The sequence below is a fragment of the Leuciscus leuciscus genome (assembly GCF_965113295.1).
Source record: "Leuciscus leuciscus genome assembly, contig: SUPER_11_unloc_1, whole genome shotgun sequence".
NCBI classification, from domain to species: Eukaryota; Metazoa; Chordata; class Actinopteri; order Cypriniformes; family Leuciscidae; genus Leuciscus; species Leuciscus leuciscus.
The window spans coordinates 2,167,501-2,193,493 of NW_028118546.1; the positions used below are offsets into that span (position 1 = coordinate 2,167,501).

The 25,993-nt window shown below is 37.4% G+C and overlaps 1 protein-coding gene and 1 long non-coding RNA gene across 2 annotated transcripts in view; both read right to left on the minus strand.

The window, feature by feature from the left end:
- The window catches only part of LOC309510014 (NACHT, LRR and PYD domains-containing protein 12-like), a 49,992-nt gene that overhangs the window by 7,876 nt on the left and 16,123 nt on the right, over window positions 1-25,993 (minus strand). Inside the window, exons 8-9 of the mRNA XM_082191150.1 lie at window positions 20,128-20,298; window positions 3,594-3,764 (exon numbers count right to left, since the gene is read on the minus strand). Coding sequence (XP_082047276.1) covers window positions 3,594-3,764; window positions 20,128-20,298 — 342 coding nt within the window. The remainder of the gene's footprint in view (window positions 1-3,593; window positions 3,765-20,127; window positions 20,299-25,993) is intronic.
- On the minus strand, window positions 17,686-19,527 carry LOC309510046. Its single transcript, XR_014210166.1, has 2 exons — window positions 17,960-19,527; window positions 17,686-17,774 (listed from the first exon to the last, which is right to left on the minus strand). It is a non-coding gene; the product is annotated as an uncharacterized lncRNA (long non-coding RNA).

Below are 25,993 nucleotides of genomic sequence, written 5' to 3' on the forward strand. Positions count from 1 at the left end.
GTGTCACAAAACATATAAAAAAAATTATTTGCAAAATATCCTCCAACGTTTGCAACACTTTGCAGTTTGAATGATGTCTTGTATGAACATGACGGAGTATGTTTTTATGTTTCCACTGTTCGATCGTGCCCGCGACTCACACACACACACACACACACACAACATATTCCAGCTTTGTAATCTTCCACTGTGATGTTTCCAAGCACATTTTTGCGCGTGTGAAGAGGATGATTTTTTTCCGCCGACATTGGAACGTGAGTGAAGCAAAAAGCCTATGATAAAGAATAGTTTACCATCCAAATCCATCGCGAATGTTGAAACATTTAGATTCTAATGAGAGAGATACGCGAGCACAACGCCGCTTATTTTCACTTTCGCTTTAAATTATTTCGTTTTGGCTTGTTTATAGTTATTTTTTTATTCTTGTTCTGTTCTGAATATTATTACATTTAAAGGATAAAACATTGATCAAATCAAATTTTTGTGACATGGCTTAACATTACCATGACTTTGCGCACGAATTGTCTATGCACGCGAGGTTATGCGCATGACTCAAACACTGGCAGACACAGCAGCAGTTGTAGGCAGGTATATTGATCATGAAATCAGAATTTTCTTGTCTTGAATTATTAATCCTTTCATTCATTTATGTCACTTGTTTAAGTTAATTAATATGTAAAATAAATAAATAAATAAATAAAAAAAAATAAAAAAAAAAAAATAAATAAATAAATAAATAAAAACTCGATTGGGGGCCCCCTGGTGGCGAGGGGGCCCCAAGCAGCCGCTTAGTTCGCTTATGCCTCGGGCCGGCCCTGCGACAACTGGTGCCATCATCAGCAGTGCGTGCCCACCAATGAGTGTAAGTTGCCTTGTGTGCTTATGTTATAATTATAGTAGGTAGTCCAGGCTCGAACATGTATGGCTTTGTAAAACCAATTAAGCTGCTAGGAGCATCCATTCCGGCTGTAGCGGTGACAGCTGAGTGTGGCGACGGCAGCTTTCCTGCGAGTGGGCGTGGTTTCAGCACAGCCAGCGGACACGCCCCCAGCGTTTGAGAGCAGAGACAACTGCTCATTTTTTCAAGATTTTGATAGTTTATTTTATGTACTTGCCGGCTTTTTTATCATTGAAATTTGTCTGGGTGGCTAATAACACATTTTTCTGTGGTGTGACAAACTCAGAACACATACTTAATTTTGACTTTACAGGGACTTAAATGCTTGATCACAAATAATTTTTTGTAAAAAAATTTAAACATGGGTAAAAAACATCACAAAGTCAAATTTAAATATAAGCACTCTCAAACGAATGCAAGATCTTCCTCAAACAATCTTCATCTGTGACTCCACAATATTTCAACCTGTAGAGAACAATGACGCTGTGTAAACAGTGTGTAAAATGACCATTTTATTAAAGATTGCAGTGTGTGATGTGATTTGAATGTAGTGACAAGCAATGCCTCTATATTCTACACTGCTTTATAAAGGATGCCGGTTCTCCATGAACTTCAGGAGAAACTGAGGGACAAATGCCATGCAGTGCTGTAACTATGGAGTGATAAAGAGATAACATTAATAACACCTGAAGTGTAACTTTATCAATTAAATGTACTATATTTTAGTTCAATAATATTAATTTCATATTTGAAGATATTTTTGTTTCTAAATATTTGTCCAATAATTATGATCCATTAATGGCCATTTAAAATAATATTTTTTTTCTAATATTTTTATTACTTATATTACAATTAGATTTCATGCTTAGCATTTAGCATGCTAATATATGCTATTGCTAATTAATAGTTTTGTAGCAATCTAATACAATCTTATAACTCAGTCATGTGACACAAATATAAGAAATTGAATGAATTAATCCAGTTAGGGAACCATATTAAAATCACTTTAAAACTTCTTCATTGGGTTACTTGGAAATGACTTGATTCCACGATGTTGACATTATGTGAACAAATTATCTTTGTTGAACTTAATTGGTTCATGTGGAGCTGATGTGCATGATTCAATCATTTAAATCCTACACACTTTTTCAGTGCTCTTTCATTTATTAAAGAAGTTTCAATTATGAGAAGAACCTGAAGTCTTTTTGTCCCTGATATTTTTCCCATTTCTTTTTCCTTTTTATATTGTGCTCTGTTTTTTAGGTCATTTATTATAGTTTTGTTTTGCCTTATTGTAATGATATTTACTGCAATAAAAAACTTTGACGTTACTTCCGCATTCCTCGATTCCTATGGAAGTCTGTGGGTGTTGTAACTCTGTCAGTTCAAAAACACTGTTGTTTTAATATAACATTTATACTTTGTGTATTTGTGTAATGTTTTGTCTTGTTTGTGATGTGGAGTAATTATATATATATACTTTATACCATGGTCTGGGTGAATACTCGATTCTGATTGGCAGCAGGGTGTCCATTAAAAAGTGATAGAGGACACCTAGTAAAGGAGTTCTGGTGAAACTGACTGTTTACCGTTCGAAATTAATAAATAAATGCGTTGGCTACATCAGCTGTGAGTAACCATAGCAACAGGCAGTAAACTGAAGGGTTCTACGAGCTGAGCGGACTATAAATATCTCCGGTTGCTAAATAAACCGTCAGGCGTAACCAGGGAAACCAAGTTATTGTTTGTAAAAACTTTAGATTTCGATTGTAAAACTAATTAAAATATAAACTAATGTTTTAAAAATGTGTTATTTGGCAAGTGACCATGGTATAAGCGGGTTAATGCCCTTCGAGGTGTCCATTGTCAGGTATTAATGGACTTCGCTGCGCGTCGGACGGTTCACGCCTCGCCGTCGTCCATTAATACCTGACAATGGACACCTCGTCGGGTATTAACCCTTACATATAGTACTGTGCAAAAGTCTTAGGCATGTTAATCATTTTTCTGTTTCTTCATGTAATCACAGACGGACTCGATGATGGTGAGATCAGATCATACCGGCTGTTGTCAGATTCCTTGTGAATACACAAATCTCACTGGATTATTACAATTAATGGCAAAAAGAATGTTTGTACAATACATGTTGATATTTCCTACTGACACACATTACAGCAAAATATATAAATAACTGACTTAAAATTATTTTTGGGGGGGGAGGGGGGAGGGGGATATTAACATGCCTAAGACTTTTGCACAGTACTGTATATACTGGGGAGAACATTTATGTTTTAGGATTAGCATGTTTAATCAAGCATTGGCTCACCTGTGATGTTCACTGATTTAACTGAATATTTATTTAATGTGCATTTGGACTGAAGTAAGTATCACTTGTAATTTATTGTTTAACTGAGTGTCTATGAATCACACATAAAATACTGGTTTTGGTTTTCCTGGTCAAACTATAATTGTACAGAAAATGAGCTCTCAATGAAATGTATTCATTTGTCTCTCATCTGTGTTGTGTGGATGTGTAATTGTTTGGTTGGACTCCTTCTTCAGACCCGAAAACAAGCTAGAGTTTAACAAGCAAAGTTGGTGATCACTGAGTAAAAAAGTTAAAAACTATTAAATTACTAATAAAGAATATATTTACCAAGGACAAAATATGTGTTTATCAGAGAGTTCATCTTACCACAGTTTCTCCAGTTTACAGTGAGGATCCTCCAGTACAGCAGAGAGCAGATGAACTGAATCTCCTAGTTTATTCCCAGACAGATACAGATATCTCAGGTGTGAGGGGTTTGATCTCAGAGCTGAAGCCAGAGCAGAACAACCTTCATCTGTGACTCCACAATAATTCAACCTGTAGAGAACAATGACACACTCTTCACTCTCTCAGTTCAGATCAGATCAGTTTAACACAAGGGTCCGCAGCCGTACTGCAGGGGGTCCGTCAATTAATGCTTGATCACAAATAGTTTGTTAAATAAAAAAATGGTAAAAAACATCACAAAGTCAAATTTAAATATAAGCACTCTCAAACGAATGCAAGATCATCCTCAGTTGATGCTGTAATAATATCATACTGGCAAACTCTCAAGTGTGTTTTTGTGTTTGAGCTCTGGAGAACGTCAAATGTTTTTACAGCGGTGAGAAATGTAGCCAATCACAGTCATGTTTGTTGGTCTATTGAACGCAGTGGCCAATCAGAGGTGTTTCATTTTGTCAGAGTCCACTCACCGAGATATAAAGGCCCTGTCCTAAATGGCACACTTCATATGCACTTTCAGTCTTGTAGACTTACAATGGCTTCTGCGTGCCCTTTAAGTCCATGAGACCGTAGGGTGTCCTATTTAGTAATGTTAGGTTTCAGAAGGGTACTCACGAGCGCCCCTCTGCGGTCGATATGTGCTCTAAATGCGCACTGAAGCGAGCTCCGCATCAGACTTGTTCCCGACAGTCAAAGCGGCGTTACGTCAGGAAAGTGTGGACTCAGAGGAAGACCGCGAGTGTTTAGGGTGCCGTTTGTGACAGGGCCAAACTCACAATTGCGTGACATAAAAAGTCAGAATTGCGAGTTTGTACCTTGCAATTCTGAGGGGAAAAACAGTCAGAATTGTGAGATAAAAAGTCACAATTATCTTTTAAATTGTTTTATTTCGTGGCGGAAACAAGCTTCCATAAATTAGAGGCAACCAGTGGCGAATTAGTCTTCCAGGTTTGCTGTCATCCCTGTAGCTCTATTCACAGTCAGCTTTCCTTTCGCATGAAACCCCCCAAATGCCAGCAAACCAATGAGAATGCTATGGAAGCTTATGGGTAGCAATATTCAATTTGAAATGTAATATGCAAAATGACAATGCAATATGTAAAATGGCAATGCATTTCTGTATTCAAATTTACATTTTCCATTACATTTGTGCAACTTTTGGTGCAAAATGAAAATGAAAATTCAATTATATAATTTACATTTGCCATTAGTTTTATTTTATTTGCCATTAGTTCATACACTAGTTTTAATATGTAAATTGAACATTTTAATGCTTTATAAGTTGCAAAAGTAAAATTAAAATGTATTACAGAAATGATTAGATATGTTTAACATGTTCAAACAAATAATGTAGCAAAATGATCATTCAAATGTTATTTTTCTTAATTGAATTTACACCCACAGTTAAGACACTTGCAATTGCATTTTCATTAAATGTCCCGCAATGAATGAAGCAAAATTCATTGTGCAAATTGAAAATGCATTCCACCCTGTCAATCACTGTGTGAAGTTGGCCCCGCCTCCTTCCTGTCAATCACTGTGTGAATATGGAATATGACTGTGGAGCGGTGCTTACTGTGAATGTACGAATTATACTGCAGACAATTTAAACAGAGCAGCAGGGGCGTGTCTAGAGGGGGGGCACGGGGTGGCACCGCCCCCCCCTGGAATATGATTGGCCCCCCCTGGTGCCCCCCCTCCAATCTCATTGGGCTAGATTTACTGTCAACCTGAAAATGCCCACCGCACCATTGGACCAGAGTGCTGTCAATCACTGTTTGATTAGCGAGCACAGTTGCGCGTTTTTAAAACAGGAGGAAAGAGACACCACAACACGTCAGTGTTTACGTATGTACACACTAAATTATATATGACCTGGGAGTGCTCAGTGTAGAGTCACGGAGAGCCAAGTCCCTGGACATGGATGAGTTTATCAAACTATTTGGTAGCCAAAAAAAAAAAAAAAAAAAAAAAAAAAAAAAAAAAAACGCAGAATACAGAGCAGAGCATAATACATGTGATGGTGCAGTTAACCCACAGGAACAGACACATTTCATGCTGAGAATGTTTACACACACACACACTTCATTTTTGTGTTGAAAATAAAGTAATGTAAAAAGTAAAGTAAATAAAATAATGTTAAATGACTAAATAATGTCTGTGATTTTTATTTTGTATTTATTGGAACAGAACTGTGTTGTCTAATCCATGCAAAATACCATCTATATTAGAGCACGTGGCATTGCACAAGATTTTGGAAATCGTGCTTAATATTTTCTAAACCAGTATTTATTTTCAGTTGAATTTTCTGATTGCCCCCCCCTGACTGGTTCTTGGTCCCCCCTGTGCCCCCCCATTTATAAAATCCTGGAATCGCCCCTGCAGAGCAGTGAAATTTTTTATATGTTAGGTTGACTATTTTATAATAATTTTTTATTACGGCTATAATGAACAGGCTGCAAGATTACAATGCTGGAATATGTTGTATGTGTGTGTGTGGTGTGTGTGTGAGGCGCGGGCGCGATCGAAAAGTGGAAACATAAAAACATACTCCGTCATGTTCATACAAGACATCATTCAAACTGCAAAGTGTTGCAAAACGTTGGAGGATATTTTGTAAATAATTTATTTAATATGTTTTGTGACAGTCTTAATAGCTTTTCCATTAGTACTAGAATGAATAGTAGAAAAGTAATTTTCAAATTCTTTAAGGAATACTGAGAAAAGGGGCTTTTTGTTAGAAAACTTACACTTATGGATGTGAAATTTGACTAATAAAATTAACAGATTAATTACAAAAGCCTCCTTAATCACACTGTTATCATACTTTGAATATCCAAAAATTACATTTTCAAAATGCAAAACTAAATTAGAGAGTACCTTTTCCTTAATAAACAGACACTTCATACCATAACTTTTTCACACGACTACAATGCCAGAAAATGTGGGGAACTGTTTCCAAGTGCAAAGAGCAAAACGAGCAACTTACATCAATGTCTTAAACTTACTAAGGAAATGTTTGACAGGGTAGAATTTGTGCAATATCTTGAAAGATTTCTTTCACCTTGTTTGTAACCAAAAACTTATGAGGTAATAACCAGACACTTTCCCAATCAAGGTCATTAACACATTTAGTCCAATAAGCAATAGAGCAAGATTTGGTGACAACCTCCTTTAAAAATAGAGAACAAATAGATTGGTTATTGTTTTTGTTCTGTAAAAAACAAATTTTGCCACATACTGTGTCAGCTGGGTTAATTATGAGCCTATCAACTGATGACAACACACTTCTACATAAGGAAATTATACCAGAATTGATTGTAGAAAATACAAGAGCAAATTCCTTGGGAGCCAGGAAAATTAAAGTGCAGAAGAAACTCGTCATACGTCATAAGGTATCCTTGAGAGTTAAACAAATGACAAACTAAAACAATACCCTTTTCAAACCAGCTTTTAAAAAAACACTTTTGTGTTTATACAAAATACAACGGTTATTCCAAATAAGAAAACGGTGCAGAGAGAAGTTGTGCTTGTAGATCAGTTTCCAAGCCAATAAAGCTTGAGCATGAAAGGCAGAAAGTTTCACTGGCAATTTGTCAATTTTATAATCACACATTAGTAAAAAAGAAAGACCCCCAAGTCGGTCAAAAATAAAATTAGGAATAAAATTCCACAAAGAAGGTTTTTTCAAACAAAATTTTAACCAATTAATTTTGAGGGTATTAGTATGCTCAATATTGTATTGAGATGATGTTCTAACCTGTGTAGTAGTAGTACTGATAAATAGTAATAAGTAATTATTGATGAATAATTATTTACATAAATGTGATGCTTAAGTTATCCTAGTTTCTCTCTACATACATGCAAAATAGTTAATTTTACAACATTTTAAATCACATGATTTTAAACCTAAATTTGATGGATTAATAGCATGTGGTCACCGCAAGTATTATTATTATTTTTAATGCGTGTATACAGAACATTTTAAAATTAAGCCATTTTATTTTATTCAGGACATATTTGCTGTTGAGTGGAAGCAAAAATGAGTCAAGTAATTGTCTCTGTAATGTTAATCCTAAAGCTATAATACAATATGGTCTGTAAACAACTTAACATACCAGTACACATTCAAGAGAAAATGCTAAAATAATAACAGCATCAAGAAAATAAATCTTGTCAGATGTCAAAAAAAAAAAAAAAAGTGCATAAAGATATTTTGTCTGGTAAGAGTTCCTTCTTTAATGGCTCATTTTTCCACAGTGATCTGTACATAAGGTTCCTCTTAATTTGCTGTTCAGTGTCTGCAGGACATGTACGCACATAAATTTTTTTTTAAAAAAACCCCACTGAATTTAAGTTTAAAATACAAACTGATCACATCACTGATCAACTCTCTTCTAGTGCGCATGCATATATGACGTCACTAAACACACCACCGCGCATGCGCGTAACAGCGTCCAGTACATGTTGGATCTGATCCAGCTACGTCATCGTGCTACAGGCTGCAGAGAGGACTTCTTGAGAGTAGTCGAGTGCAGGCGGAGAGGAGCTGCAAATGGACACGTGAAGTCGGACACTTTCTGGTTCCCGTAGTGACCGCTCACGTGGTGTTTGCATACTTTACCACAGCTGAAGTGAAATAAATTCAATATTTGCCAAATAATACACAGATGTTTCAGAGACATTTTCATTCAATACTTTATGTACTGCTTCATACAGCGTCTGTTTGAACAAGAATAAAGTTCAACATAAACTTCTATCAATGAAGTGGAGTCTACGTTTTTTAATCAGTTTTAATTTGATAAACATGACACAATATAAGTCAAGTCAAGTCAAGTCAAGTTTATTTGTATAGCGCTTTTCACAATACAGATTGTATCAAAGCAGCTTCACAGTATTAAATTAAAATAATACAACAAAGTTTGTTTCAAGAGGAATTTATCGATTGATAAAATTAAATTAAATATCCCCAAAATATCCCCAACTGAGCATGCCAAAGGCAACAGTGGCAAGGAACCGAAAAACTCCATCAAGTGACCTAATGGTGTCCTAAAACTCCATCAGGTGACCTAATGGAGAAAAAAACCTTGCGAGAACCCAGGCTCAGTCGGGGGCCAGTTCTCCTCTGGCATTTATGAGCTAGAGGCCGGATTGTAGTTTGAACTGTAGGATTATATGAATGCCTGGCTGAAGAGATGCGACTTTAATCTAGTTTTAAACTGGGAGAGCGAGTCTGAGCAACGAACAGTATCAGGAAGACTATTCCAGAGTTTTGGAGCCAAATGTGAAAATGCTCTCCCTCCTTTGGTGGTTCTGGATATCCTAGGTATGACCAAAAGCCTTGAATTTAGTGATCTTAAAGAGCGCGATGGATTATAGGGTGATAGAAGATCCGTTAAATAGACTGGAGCTAAGCCGTTTAGGGCTTTGTAAGTCAGTAGCAATATCTTATAATTAATACGGAGCTTTATAGGTAACCAATGTAGTGATGATAAAATCGGTGTTATATGATCATATTTTCTTGATTTCATAAGAACTCTAGCGGCGGCATTTTGGACTAACTGTAGCTTGTTTATTGAGGATGCAGGACAACCAGCTAATAAAACATTACAGTAATCCAGTCTCGAGGTCATGAATGCATGAACTAACTTTTCTGCATCAGAAACTGATAGCATATTACGTAGCTTAGCAATGTTTCTAAGGTGGAAAAAGGCTGTTTTTGTAACATAAGAAATATGATTTTCAAAAGACAGGTTGCAATCGAGTATAACACCCAGGTCTTTTACTGTAGAGGATAAAGTAACAGGACATCCTATGATGTTAAAGTTGTATTGTGCGAGGTTTTGTGGGCGGTTTTTTGAACCGATAAGTATTACCTCTGTCTTGTCTGGATTTAATAAAAGAAAATTACGCGTCATCCAATCTTTTATATCTTTAACACACTCTGTCAATTTGGAAAATTTAGCGTTTTCATCCGGCCGTGATGAAATATATATTTGAGTGTCATCAGCATAACAATGGAAACTAATTCCATGTTTCCTTATAATATTTCCAAGTGGCATCATATATATGGAAAATAACAGAGGGCCTAATACAGATCCCTGCGGCACTCCATAGTTTACTGGAGTTATGATCGATTTTTCTCCATTTAAATAGACAAAATGGTAGCGGTCAGATAGGTATGATTTGAACCAGCTTAATGCTTGTCCTTGAACACCAGTATAATTTTGTAGTCGATCTAAGAGTAATGTATGATCTATAGTATCGAACGCAGCACTAAGATCAAGTAAAACTAGTATTGAGATACAGCCTTGGTCAGAAGCTAAAAGTAAATCATTTGTGATTTTAACGAGCGCAGTTTCAGTGCTATGATGCGGTCTGAATCCAGACTGAAACTTTTCATAGATATCATTTTGTTGCAAGAAAGAGCCTAGTTGAGCGGACACCACTTTTTCTAATATTTTAGACATAAATGGAAGATTTGAAATGGGTCTATAATTTGCTAGATTATTATGATCTAATTGTGGTTTCTTAATGAGAGGTTTTATAACTGCCAGTTTAAATGTTCTTGGAACATGACCTAAAGATAAAGACGAGTTAATAATATTGAGGAGAGGCTCTTCCACTACAGGTAACACTTCTTTCAGTAGTTTAGTTGGTATAGGATCTAATAAACATGTTGTTGTTTTAGATGAAGTGATAAGTTTATTTAACTCTTTTTTTTCTATAGTTGTAAAGCACTGTAATTGTTCTTGCGGGGTGATAATTGAAGCTGAATTATAAGGCGCGATTGAAGATTGAACGTTTACAATTGTGTTTCTGATGCTTTCTATTTTCTCAGTGAAGAAGTTCATGAAATCATTACTACTGAACTGTAACGGGATATTTTGTTCGGGTGACGTCTGTTTATTTGTTAGTCTAGCCACGGTGTTAAATAGAAACCTTGGATTGTTTTGGTTGTTTTCTATTAGTTTGCGGAGGTGCTCAGCCCTGGCCGCTTTTAGGGCCTTTTTATAACGTGACACACTGTCTTTCCACGCGATTCTAAAGACCTCTAAATTAGTTTGTTTCCATTTACGCTCTAAAATACGGGTTTCTCTCTTTAAAACATGCGTAGTATTATTGTACCATGGTGCTTTATTTTTCTCTCTGACCTTTTTTAATTTAATAGGTGCAACCACATCCAATGTTCTAGAGAGAATGGTGCTCATAGTGCTAGTTAGTTCTTCTAGTTCATCTGTTTGTTTGGGTTCAGGCAGCAGCTGAGACAGATTAGATAAGCAATTTGAGAAATTATCTATGGTGGATGGGAGGATTGTTCTGCCTGGTTGATAACGCGACGCCGCATGACATATTACAGCAGTACGTAATATGCAAGTTACCATGTAGTGATCAGTGACTTCATCACTTTGTGGAATGATATCTATATCGGTTGGATCGGTTCCATGTGATATAATTAAATCGAGTGTATGATTAAGACGATGTGTTGGTCCGGTGACGTTTTGCTTGACCCCAAATGAATTTAATAAATCTGTAAACGCAGCTCCTAACGCATCATTTGGATTATCTACGTGTATGTTAAAATCTCCAACAATTAATGCTTTATCGACATTGACTAATAGGTCTGAGAGAAAATCTGCAAACTCTTTTAGGAAATCAGCGTAAGGCCCTGGCGGTCTATATACGGTAGCCAAGGCTAGAGATAATAGGGATGTTTTTCTAACATCTAAGAGCGTAACATTTAGTACAAGTACTTCAAATGAAATAAACTTATAACCCGTTTTCTGAGTAACATTTAGAATATCTCTATAAATGGTTGCAACACCTCCGCCACGACCAATCAGACGGGGCTCATGCTTATAACAGTATCCAGGAGGAGTAGACTCATTAATACCGAAATAATCATTTGGTTTAAGCCAGGTTTCAGTAAGGCAAAGTACATCGAAGCTATTATCTGTGACTATTTCATTTACAATAACTGCCTTAGGTGTGAGTGATCTAATGTTTAGAAGACCTAGCTTTAGAAATAGTTTTTGTTTACTAATAGCAACATTTTCTGTTTTAATAACAATTAGATTTTTCCTAGATCCTGCAGTAGATTTATTATTTGATCTCACTAAACGAGGAATAGACACGGTTTCTATGCAATGTTCTACACTAGTATTTATATCAGTTAAATTGGTGCAGCAGAGACTATGATTTGGACTTTTGGTTACTAGTCAAAGGGTATTTAACATTTTGGAGATGTTATCTGACAGAAGATCCGCTCCGAATCTGCTTGGGTGTAAGCCATCAGCACGGAAAAGCCTAGGACGCTCCCAAAACAGATTCCAATTATTTACAAAGAGCAGTTTCTGCTCATTGCACCATGACATTAACCATTCATTTAGCGCAAATAATCTGCTGAACTTTTCATGGCCTAGTCGGTACGTGGGAAGCGGTCCTGACACAATGATCGTTGTTTCAGGCGATGTGCTGCGTACCGTATCGATTAGATTCCTGAAGTCTTTCTTCAGAATCTCCGTCTGGCGCAGCCTGATGTCGTTCACTCCCGCGTGCAGGACCACAGTTCCGACGCGCTCGTCACCGTTCAGGATCTCGGGAACGCGAGCAGTAGGGTTGGGTATTGGTTGGGTTTTATCCGATACCAGTACCTACTCGGTATTTTTCAAACGGTTCCGGTGCTTAAACGGTTCTTAAACCGGTACTTAAGAAAACGAAACTACACACACTTTATCAAAAAAATTATATCTGTGTGTGTTTTCTGAATTTTTTTTTCTGATTTCTGATTAAATTAAAAATTGTGCTGATGTAGCCGAAAACACTTAAGTTAAGATAAAAATTTTGTCTTCTAATATTATTTATATATATTATATATATATTATATATCAATTATATTACATATTATATATTATAGACTTTTACAAAACAGAGAAATATCTGACACTGAGCAGAAATATTTAACACACAAAGTATAGCCTCATATAAATATACTTGATATAGGCTACTTCATACTTGATATGCAAGATTTGCAGTTGGTATTAAAATACTAGACTTACCCGAAGAGGAACACTGCAGCTGAACTTGAACTTTAGTCAAGAATGTCAGAGGTTTTGGGTTCTAATCCGCATGCGTAGTTTTTTTAAACCGATAATGCTCATCAGTGGTTGTATATCAAGCAGGGACACTTTGTGTGCATTATATGTTGTGATTTCACCAGAACGAATAGATATGAGGCGCCGTCTAGGGCTTAAATCGAACTTCATTCACGCACACATAAAACGCTTGCATACACATATACTAAGTAGTCACACATGCATGTATACTGCTGAATGCTCCAACTATATGAAATGCACAACGTCACATCTAAAGTCGCTCACGCACACACACACAAACCGCACACATACTCATCTGAGACGCGAGCACACACACACACACAAACACACAAACACAAACTCGCGCACATACTCATCTGAGACGCGAGCACACACACACACACACACACACACACACACACACACACACACACACAAACTCGCGCACATGCTCATCTGAGACGCGAGCACACACACACACACACACACACACACACAAACTCGCGCACATACTCATCTGAGACGCGAGCACGCACACACAAACTCTCCAAGCATAGATCGATCTCTGCAACGTATTGAAGCGCGCGTCCGAGACGAGTGCGGTGTGCGTGAGCCACAAGAGAAAATAATTTTCAGCGCTAGATCGTCTCTTATTTAACAAACGAACGAAATGAATGCTCTGCTGGTTAACTGGAGATGTTTTGTTATTGGATCATTCGTGCCGCGAGATGTTTTATAGGGGGCGGTGAAAAAAGTCAGGCACCGAAATCAGGCACCGAAAGTTTCGTTCTTATTCGGTCTGGTTACTACCGTTTACGTCGGAACCGGTTCCCTATTGGAACCGGGTTTCGGTACCCAACCCTAGCGAGCAGCGATTTCAGAAACACGAGCACCAGGAAAGCAGTGACTTTGCACCTTACTTTTACCTAACGTAGCGTGTACGTGCCGAACGATGGAATCGCCGATGATCACAGCATCGCGTAGAGGGGAGAAGCGGTTTTGTGTGGATAACTCGAAAACCGGGAGGGTCGGAGAAAGTCTTGGTCTAAACCTGACTCGCGTCTTCCGCTGCGGAACCACCCAGGCTTCGTGATGGCGTGTTGGAGCCGGAGTGAACGAGACCATGGCTGATTGCGACCGATGCTGAGGAACGCACGCAGTAGACGCGGTCGGAGTCAGCGGGTTAGTAACGTTAAACACTGATTTGTGTGCATCGGCGCGTGATGTTTCAAGAGCCAAACACCGGTCTCTCAGCTCGGCCTGTCTCAATAAAAGGTTGTGGATCTGTTTCTCAACAGCTTCCAGCTCAGACTGCAGTGCGTGCAGCTCAAATGTGTCCTCACCTGCACCAAACGGTAGACTACTTACATCTGATATATTCGCCATTTTAACAGATGGACAGTGAGTTAGCAACGAAGCTACAGTGATGCTATCAATATTAATACTAATTTATGACTGAAGTCTTGGATATAATCCGTTTATTTTATTTTTTTAATATTTTTTTTTTATTTTATTTTTTTTTATTTTTTTTTATTTTTAGTGGTAGGGGTGTAGAGTAGACGCACGATAGGCGAAAAAAAAAATGTTTGTTTGTAAGTGAGTGTGGAGAAGACGCGTTCAGCCGTGATCCACGGACGTACCTTTAAGAGTATCCAGCGTTGGATCACTAATAGGCTTGAGACGCTCTGCTCAACAGTCCGCGTTGTAGCTATGAGGTTTTTTAGGTTTTTTTAGTGGTAGGGGTGTAGAGTTGACGCACGATAGGCGAAAAAATAAATTAAAAATTTGTTTATAAGTGAGTGTGGAGAAGACGCGTTCAGCCGTGATCCACGGACGTAACCTTTAAGAGTATCCAGCGTTGGATCACTAATAGGCTTGAGACGCGTCTGCTCAACAGTCCGCGTTGTAACTATGAGGTTTGAGCAGTAGTGCTTCTCAGTGAGGAAAAGCAGAAAATGTTCGTTGTAAGCGAGTTTAAAGAGAAAAATCAAGAATTATAAATCAAATCGATAGAGCTCCAAAAACAACAACGCATTCAGACGCGACGCATGATAATAACAGGACAAGACATTACTCACCGTGTTTGTTGAGTGATTCTTACTCACCTGAGCTTTTATGAACTCAAAGGCGCGAGAGAAAATAAATAAATAAAAATAGCTGAGCGCACGGGTGGCGCGTTAACAGGCTAGCGAATTACTAGCGTGTTGTGCTAGTAGTAACGGAAGCTTGCGATGTCAGGTTAATCTGAGATGTTGGGTAAGCTGTATTTAGTAGTAATATAAACAACTAGAAATTGTAGTAAATGATGGTTCAAAACAAGGAAATACGAGGCTAAGACGGAGCTTACAGCACCGAAGCAAACACACTCACAGCAGGCAGCGGGGCAGACAGGAGTCGCCTACATCGAACGGCTCGTTTATAACATATAACATCGCAACTACATGAAAAGAGTATTTACTGTTATAAAAAACTGATTTGTGAGCTTTAGAGGAACTAAAGGTGTTCGAATAAACACGAAACACACGTGATCGTTGTCAGGCGGTGAATCCGGCCAATCGTGGAACAGCTGTGTCGTCATCAGAGCTCGTGCAGCCGCTCTTGAGAAGCTGCACTGGCTGAGTTCTCCGGCTACTCTCGAATCGCTCTCGCGGTACTTTGATGGCATATGTCACAGTCACGTGGCGTCGGCACTTTATAAAGTCGGACAAAATTTCTAACCGGCATGCACTGCTTCGAGTCAGCCGCCGATCGGTCTGCGCAGAGCTGTGTGAAGTCGAACAAGCCTTGTGTGAAGTTGGCACCGTCCCCTCCCACCATGTCAATCACTGCGTGAAGTTGGCCCCCCCGGTGACGTCATCGTCTATAAGTCCTCCTGGGAAGTCGTGTTTACGACGGCAGTGCGTTCAAGTCACTTTCGTCAGAATAAGATGGCGGTGTACTTTCTCTTAATTAATTACATATAAATACAGCAAGATTCTTAAACTAGTTCTAGAAAATTAAGAACAAAGAAATGTGCATCAGGTGTACTTTGTTTTTTTATATTTTTCATTAATTTATGAAGCCACTGCAAACTTAAAATATGTTAAAATATGTTGTTGTATAATATCAAGAAAATGCAATTACCTGCCTCCTTATTTATTATAGATGCCTTTTTGTTACACACATTTAGCCAGTGTAATGCATTGCATTCAATGTTGTTATTTATTTTGTTTGTAAAAGATGGCTTATATTGTTTTGGCATAGATGTACAGTAATTGGTTATGTATGTATATGTGACTGTGCCAACCTCTGTTAAGAGGAGCAGAAAATTGCGATTATGTGTGTGCGCTAGACTCCTAGAACTTTAAATGAACTCAGCCATCTTAGCTGAGTTTACTGTAGTTCAAGGACATGAAGAGGTGGACCGCTTGCACCTGACTGGAGAAGGATCTGGGAAACTTTGGAGGAGTGTCAACCAAATGCCAGTTGTAAACAAGGAGTATAAAAGACTGATGAACGGACTGCCTCTTGGGATACTGATACGCCAGTGCCCCCGACGCCTAGAAGCCCAGAGCTGAGGACAAGAAACCCCAAGCAGAAGAGAAGAAGCCCAGAGCTTACTACACCTTTGTTTCAAAACATGACTATTGTATTTTATACTTAAACGATTAAGTTGTATTCGCCTTTTATATTTTTGTTTATTATAAAAAGAAAAGTAACCAATTAAAAGAAATTTAATTGATTACAAAATCTGCCTACTGAGACTTATGATGCTGGAAGACTATTAATGAGAACATACCACAGAGGAGTCTTCTGACCAAATTGTAAGTACCTTTTGAACGCTTACGGTTTAGGTCAGATTTGACTTTCTTTACCTTACCTGAGAATAATAAATAAATAGGTAAAAGGTGTTAAGAGTAAAGTACACACCGTAAAACAATGTATTCAATTTACATATTAAAACTAGTGTATGAAATGGCAAATGTAAATAATATAATATCATTTTAATTTTAAACCAAACGTTGCACAAATGTAATGGAAAACGTAAATTGAAATACAGAAATGAATTGCCATTTTGCATATTACATTTCAAATTGAATATTGCTACCCATATGCTTCCATAGAACGCGAAACAATGATGATGATGCATAATAACACCAGCGTTGTGGATACACTTACCCAAAACCCTCCATAACTTTTCAATTAATTTCACATTTATTTGTATAGTGCTTTTCACAATACTTATTGTTTCAAAGCAGCTTTACAGAAAATGCACATCTACATTACAATTTAGAGTGATCTGTTATCAGAGGTGACTGTGTCCAAGTTATGCATTTCAGAAATGTACATACACAAATCACACAGTTAGCTAATAATGTATTCATTTTATTTTATTTATAACTGGCACTTATTTGGAAAAAAAAGTCGAATGGCAAATAAATAAATGACGGACAGTAACATATGTACAGTATTACCATAATTTTATTATGTAAGGTTTATTTTACACCTCATACGACAAGGGAATTTATAGTCATATTTATAGTGTTAATATTAATTTGCGAGTCCACAAACTCATTCTCTTAAATGGCTTGGGTCTGCAGAGCATTCACAGCGTACAGTATACGGACTGAATGCCCCTGACCTGAAGCTTTTATATCAAGACCATTTTCATGTTTATCATTTATTTCTATTATTTGCGTTGCCTTAAACTTCATGCTTGCAGTTTAACACATAATTGTTTATTACCACAACAGTAAATAAGTGTCTTTAGAAATGTTATAATATATTTGATTATTGTAACTCACTTTTCTCCTCACTTAACAAATCTGTTCTTCATCGACTGCAATCTATTCCAAATTCTGCTGCTAGGTTACTCACTAGATCAAATAGGCGCACCCATTGTAGCTGCCTGGTTTAAAAAAAAGGTTGGACTCTTCGACTGATGATTCTCACACACTTTATTTGAATGTCCGTCATCACATACGATCACCGTTGGACACCATTGACTCGTTGAGAATCAACGTAAAAGCTTGTACAAAAGAAAACAAAATACCAAAATGAATAAACCTTGAAATAGACATACATCAAAACCACATAAGTAAAGATGAATGACTTAAACATACCTAAGCATTATACAAAACAACCAACAATTAATCTTAATACAAAAAAATAAATCAAAACAAAACAAAGATAGTAGGAAGTCTATAACCGTACCTTGTTCTCCATTTAAACCAGGAGCTAAATCCTTTTAAACTCCTTGCAAACCGTAAACCTTTGATACCACAACCATGTACGTCTGGGTCTCGTTCCATACTGAAATGTTTGGACCATATGCGCATTATATCCGCTCACGCGGGCGAACGTCAAAATAAAAGACCTCCGTTACCATAACACAAATGAAACCCAATATAAAAAAAATTAGATACCATACAAAAATAAATAAATTTAACGACTATATTATTTACATTTCAAAACAGACAATATAACAGTCATTAACACCCATATCACCCCGATACTTTGCTCCCTTCACTGGCTTCCTGTAATTTACAGGATCCAATTCAAAATTGTAACCATAACCTATAGGGCTTTACATGGTCAGGCCCCTGCTTATCTTGCTAACATAATTCATCTTCATACCCCTCTCCGGTCTCTCAGGTCTAATAATCTGCTATCTACGCTACGCACTCGTTTAAAGACAGGTGGGGATAGAGCCTTCGCCGCTATGGCACCCAGACTATGGAATGCTTTGCCAACCAGTTTTAGGTTTGCTGAGAATGTGGACAGTTTTAGGGGACAAGTGAAGACTCATTTGTTCAGGTTAGCTTTTGGGTAATCTCTGTCCTTTTATATATTGAACTTTTTTTTGTTTTGTTTTGTTATTATGTTTTATTGTCTATTGTAAAGCGCTTTGTGACCTAGTCTGTGAAAGGCGCTGTATAAATACATTTTACTTACTTATAATATATTTTATAATGAAAAAGACTAATAAAATTGTCTCTTCATATTAAATGGATAACAATATATGTCTGGACACTTGAAAAATGTGTAATAATGGGGTCTATAAAACTTAAACATTTAATGATTTATAAGCATTTCACATATTTCTACACTAATTATACAAAACTATTCTGCCAGTGCACCATACTGTACAAATCAACTAGATCAATGTTCATTCTTGTCTGAAACTTTAGAGGAGACAAATATGAGACCACCAGGGTCTTTAGTTTAGGGAAAAAATCTGAGCACAGTGTGTGATGTTGCTGAGATCACTTCTAAACTTCAAAATAGACAAATGTGAGTGATCCCGAGTTTCTACGGAGAGAAATCTGAGCACAGTGTGTGATGTTGCTGAGATTTCTTCTAAACTTTAGAGGAGACAACTATGAGATCTCCAGTATGAAGGGCCGTTGGGCAACAATTATTGAAAAGCCTCAACACTAGTGAAACGAAAAACATTGATCAACCTTGGTGAAATTCATTCATACGCATTACTGAAATAAGAAGAGATTTCGGTAGTTGATGATGGCTAATTTCCCTTGAAAAGGAAGTTGTGTGTCCGCACTTCTGTTTAATTTGGCGCGTCTCACAAACTCTTTTAAGCAATGTCTGTTAGTTGTAACGAGTTGTATGGGAAGCCAAACACACCAACAGTGGGACGAAACTGAGCGGTGTTACAGAGCTCGTGCCGTGCTGACATCATCGGTGCGGCTCAATGGACCGAGCTGTGTGACCGACTCGACATCGCAGGGAGGACGTGTTTGCTAGCGAAACCGAATGGACAGAGCAAACTAATCTCACCAGCGCGGCGCTGACCATGTTACTTTATTGAAGTTCAGGTGTTTTCCCTGCATATAAGATAATGAAGATCAGCATGAAGTTATTACATTTCTTTTGCTTATTATCTTTCATATTAGTACATTAGTAGTTTTTGAAAAGCTACTTTGAATAATTGTATTTTTGTAGCCACGGAAAGAGCCGTACAAAACAGAAACTTCAACGATTAAGGACTGTGCAGTGCCGGGGGAACTATAGAATCAGGGTTGGGAAACACTATTATTACACAGAAACATCATTAGGGAAAACACTGTTGAGTAAACGTGGGGGAAAAGAGTTGTCATTGTAGTCAGAGTGAAACAGACTAAAATTATTGAACATAATGAATATAATGAAATACTGACTACATTTAAAGGATATATTTTAAAAAGAATGTAAAAATGAACACTAATACCAGATCATGAGATTAGACATTTGTGTACACCTGTGATTTCTGTGCTGAGATTTAGTGTTTACAGAACAAGCTAATTTTAGTCCTAAAATGTACATCAAATGATTCGTCTTACTGAGGACAAAGACATGTGTGACAATCAGAGAGACAATCTTACCACAGTGTGTCCAGTTTACAGTGAGGATCCTCCAGTACAGCAGAGAGCAGATGAACTGAATCTCCTAGTTTATTCACAGACAGATTCAGATCTCTCAGGTGTGAGGGGTTTGATCTCAGAGCTGAAGCCAGAGCAGAAAAACCTTCATCTGTGACTCCACAATCCCTCAACCTGTAGAGAACAATGACACACTCTTCACTCTCTCAGTTCAGATCAACACGTACAAGCCACAATTCTACACTGTAAAAACTAAAGGAGCCTCAAATATCCTTTCGGATACTCAAGGAACTTAAAAATGTAATTTAAGTGCCTCAAAGCTCTTTCTCCTATAGTAGGGTTACTGGAGGAGCATTGACAATATTTGAGGTTCTTGCTGGAACTTATGGGATCCTTTAAGCACTTTGTATTTAGTTCAGAGGTTCTGGAGTCACCTTTTCATTACTATGAGACCTCGAAGTGCTTTGGGGGAAAATAGAGGAACTTGAATGTGATAAAAGGGTTATTGGAAGATCTTTTAACATTTAAGTGGTTCCTGGAGGATCTCTTATGTTAAAGCCAGCATCTGGAGGAACCCAATGGTTCAGTGAGGCCAGAATGATATTATTATTATCCTATTATTACTTAAGTTTGATTCAGTATACCCAGGTGAAAAATACGTAGGCTACTATTAAAAATGTACTTGAGTGTGTTTTTAGTAGGCCTTCAATACAAATATAACCTACTTTGATGCATTTTAATACATTTAACAGCAGCCTACATCTTTTTCACCTGGGTAGCTTACATTTATTTAGTATAGGCCTATTTTATTGATTAATTTAAACCTTAAACAACAACACTAAATAATAATAATATTAATAATAAAAAATCATTAATTATTATTGAATAAATAATAGTAATAAAATAATATTTTTTTACTTCTTCATAAATTATTATTTGAAGAAGAAGAACCAGGAGGATAAAGGTTTTATTCAGTCACGAAACTGCTGCTATTCCTCAGCTGTCGTCACTTCAGTGTTGCTCGCACTGCTCGCGCGCAACAAAGCTCAGCTGATCGACGTCATCGAGTTTGAAAGTAACGGCTCTCCTCATCAAAGCCTGCCGCATCTTCCGCCGTTTGTTCGGCTGTCAGTTACGAGGTTTGTAAACTCGCCAAAGAAATATAAATACTTACTATATATTCAAACACACATATATATATAAACTACATTTATTATACATTACTACGTTTTTACAGTGTTTACCACTCGTTTATTGTACAGTATCTGGTATGAAGGTTTTAGCCGCGATGCTAACTACGTTGATCTAATGAACAAATGGAAATTATTGACTTATTGTCTTAGATTGATTTAAAGTTAGTCATTCAATTCAACATATTCTGTACAACTGTCTTCAAATTGCTGATATACAGCCTAACTAATTTAGCTGATTCCTGCTGTCGTCATTGGCGTTTGTTATGAATAACAAAAGCAGGTTAATATAGTTTGGTCTGTTTTTGTTTAGCCTAACTTTACTTACTACAGGTGCCCTCATTCTCTCAAATACCATTTTGAATCCATTTAGTGGTCAGTAAATATTTTGTTGTGAATAATCAGCTTTGTTATTTTGTTTCCCCAGAACAACCAGTACAATGTTTCAGTGGCAACATTGAATTATAGTAAGTACCTGCACCACATGCAAGTACTTTATTACTATGAACTTTCTCTGTGTGCAATTGTATTGTTTGACTGTGTACTTGTGTTTTTTGATCAGTTATTCTCTGAAAATCTTCTTCCCTCATGCTCTCAAATCTCATACATGTTACATTCATGTAATATCACAGGTTTGGAGCTAATAATGCTATGCATTTTTTATAGGCTATACCTTAATCATATGCATTTGAATATAAGACATTTGAACCCTGAATTATAACTTCAAGTTTGGTCTTTTTCTACAAAAAAAGAAAAAAACTATTAAATGGCTTCATAAGACTTACAACACAAACCATAACACATGAGTTGTGAATTCATTGATTATTTTTAGGATCTTTTCTGGGACATTTTTGGAGCTTAACCATTTTTACATAAATTGATGCATTGAATTGAACTAGACAAGTGTACATAAGAATGGTTTCATGAATGATTTACACAATTTTTTTCTGCTTGTGTTTCATGCAGTGATATTGAATGGTGACGGGTTGCATTATGCCTGAGATCTGCTTTCGGGTTCCACAGACAGAAAGTCAAACAGGTTTGGAACGTCACAAGGCTGAGGAAATTATTTAAATTTCACAACTATCACTTTAATAACCTTACTAACAGTAAATTGTGTTCTTTGCAGGGATCTCGGTAAGCTGAAATACAAGTTTGAACAAGAATAAAAATCCTCCTGTAGACCTGATAATCACTGAAGTGCCTGGACCATCCACCAGAAAAGAGGAAAAACAAACAGAAAATGAAGCTGATGCACCTTTTCACTTTTCTAACTCGTTAAGTACCTCACGTGTCCCTTGTGAAGATTTTATAATTGATTGCATTTTATGTTGCAGCGAGTAAAGGTGCGTCACATTTGTGAATTTCGTGAAATTACGCAGGCAAAAAGGTCCATTGACCATTGTCAGCAGTGTAGTGACGTAATGTATGAAGCACCACACAAAATTGCTGATCGTGTGAATTCTTATTGAAATGACTGAATTCACCAGTGAACATTCACAGAACAACAGATCATTTTACTGCACCTTAACTCTGTTCAAATGGAAAATGTTTTCTGATTGTTGTGACATAAGGAATCCTGTTTCCGGGTCGAAGCCAGGCCCGGGGTGGGTAATCGGGAGAATCGGGAGAATTCCCGGTGGGCCGCTTCACTTTTGGGCCGGTCTAGGATAATTTTTAAATTTTAATTTTAATTTTACATTTGTCACGTTAGTTACATTAGGCTATAGCCTACACACGTTCCGCATTCTGACACTGCAGCGCGCAGCCTCTGCATGGGTTGTACCATGAGAGGGAGTTCTCCCCTCCCCTCCCCTCCCCTCCCCTCCCCTCCCCTCCCCTCCCCTCCCCTCCCCTCCCCTCCCCTCCCATACAGTTGGTTGGGTCCATAGCCCGTCTTTTCCAAAACGTTTTCTCAGGTAGGCTACCGCGGCACCGCCGGCGCCTACCGATAGCTGGGCCGGCCCTATGGCGGAAAATCAATGACAAAATTAACGGAGCACACAACTGATGCTGGCGCGCGCAGTAAATGACATTCGCGAGAGGATAACAGATCTACACGCGAGGAAGCGGGAACTCGCGAGCTCATTCAAACCCCGCGCGCGCGTATGACATCTCCTCTGCACGCAATACAAGCCCTCGCGCGCGCGCATGATCATTCCCCACGCTCTCGCGCTTGATCTCCTGCTTTTGCTCGCTCGAACACTTTTATTTTTGTCAGTCGATGGGCGGGACTTACTGTTTTAATAACCTCAAATGTCATTAGGTGTCACGTTTTTTTATTAAAAAAGCATTATTTTTGAATACAAATAAATCTGTAAACATTAGTTCAATATTCCTCTTTGTGGAAGAGTGGGATACATTTCAAATGCTTTCTTTCTTTCTTTCTTTCTTTCTTTCTTTCTTTCTTTCTCTTTCTTTCTTTCTTTCTTTCTTTCTTTCTTTCTTTCTTTCTTTCTTTCTTTCTTTCTTTCTTTCTTTCTTTCTTTCTGCTTTTGTTCATTTATCAACCTATCCTTGTGGAATAGTGGAAAATGTTTTGTTAACTTTCTCAGCTTAAGTGAATTATTATTTAACCTTTACATTATTTGTTGAACCATGTTATTAATAAAAACTACACAATAGTAAGAGCTGAACTGTTGCTTCATTTATCCAATTTGGAAAAAGTGCTAATTTGGAATTCCACCATGGAAAAAGAGGGGCCGGTCTTGGGCCTGAAACTCCCGGGCTGAAAAGTGGCCCCACTCCGGCCCTGGTCGAAGCCTCTACTTCTACTTCATTTATCTTGTTTCTAGATATTGAGAATACTCAACAACCATTTATGGGAACTGTTGATTCAAGTCACACATTTAAGCTTTTCAAAAGCCATAGTGTACATTACAGTCTCCAGTCTCACGGCATCCCAGACTTCAACATTTTATAATTCAAAATAGCTGAATAACTAAACCATCTGAGATTTCGGAATAGAGATAAAGGTTAGGATCATAATTTTCAGGAATATTACAAAACAATGAGTGCATATTAGCACTGTTTGTTGTTTGTTTTTGGCATCTGATAGAGCTTTTGGACTTGGAAACAGTGGCGTCAGACTTAAGCGAACGGAAACACGTTTTAAAATTAAGTGAACATGGACATTTTTAATTAGTCAATTTAAATTTTTTACATTGATTTATTACATGGAACATGTGTTTTCTATGCATTTTGTTGAGATGTCTTTTCTTGTGTGGCCTATTGTATACACATGGTTGATTATTCATGTTACTTATGTATTATACAATTATTTTTGTGTGTATTCATTGATATTAATCTATTACTAGCTTTTTTTCCCCAAGTGCATTGAAGTGTATGTATTAAAATGGATCTAAAATATGTAATAAACAATTCTTATTTTGTATTTGGTTCAGTTTGTTTATTATAATAGAAGTTAATGGTAACCATAGTAGCAACGTGAAATTAATTTAATCCAAATAAATAAATAAAAATTTAAATTTGGTTCCTGGAGGCACCCACAGTGGTTCCACACAGTGCTTCATATAAGAGTTCCTCAGGAAACTTGTGTGGTTCTTCAGAGAACCACCCCTTTTTAAAGGGTGCCTAGAGCAGTGGTTCCCAACAGGGGGGTCGCGGCCCACAAGGGGGCCTCAGCGAGCTCTGTGGGGGGTCGCGTCATATTTTGAAAAGTTTTGAGCAATTTGCATTAAATAAAAGTCCTTAACTTTTTTCTGTTAAAAATTTAGATAATGAGCGAGTTCATCATGAATCCATTTTCCAAACCGTGTTTTTGTCTTATCCTGAATCACTATGGTACACCTATAACAAGTGATTACATTGGGACTATTTTACCCTGGTTCGGATCGCTGCCGCTGCGGAGTAGACCAGTACCTGCGTGACTCGTCATAGACGCACACAGAGAGAGAAGTAGTTCCGGCTACAATGTTCTTCCGAAAGACGCATTATTCTGTTAATAAACGCAAGTTTATTATCGCTCGCTGTAGCGCCAAAAGCCTAAAAAATAAAGCCTCATATTGATAAAGCCTCACAAATAACATGCAAGTATTGAGGCCCCAGACAGAAGTCATTTAGTAATAGCCTATATTCATTCTTTTTTTACCTACACACAAGTGTGAATACTGATATTTTTGTTATTGCATTTAAAATGGCAAATTTATAGGCTACTCCAAGTATAGGCTTACAAAGGGCCTACTAATGTTTTTGTTATTGTATTTTCAATATTATAGGCTATTATTTGTGCATAAACATATCTGTTTAGTAAACATACCGTTTGTTTGAAAACAACATATTTTGTCATTCTTGCTGCAAGCTTACAAGAGCGAAAATATCATTAAATGTGAAGGGGGGCCCTAAAATATTTTCTTGGGAAAAAGGGGGTCTCAGACAAAAAAAGGTTGGGAACCACTGGCCTAGAGGATCTACAGACGGTTCCGCCGGTGTGGCAAAGTGAAGAACCCCAAAAGGTTCCTCCAGGCACCTTTTATTTTTACAGTGTACACAGACTATATGTCTAAATTTCAATTGGAGATTTATCAGTCATAAAAAAATTATAAAGAAAAACAAAAAGCTTTCAACACATGTTCTTCATAAATCCAACAGTTCTAAATGAGCTCAAACACAACTACACCTCTTCTCTGTGACAGACTCATCGTGAAGATGAAAGCACA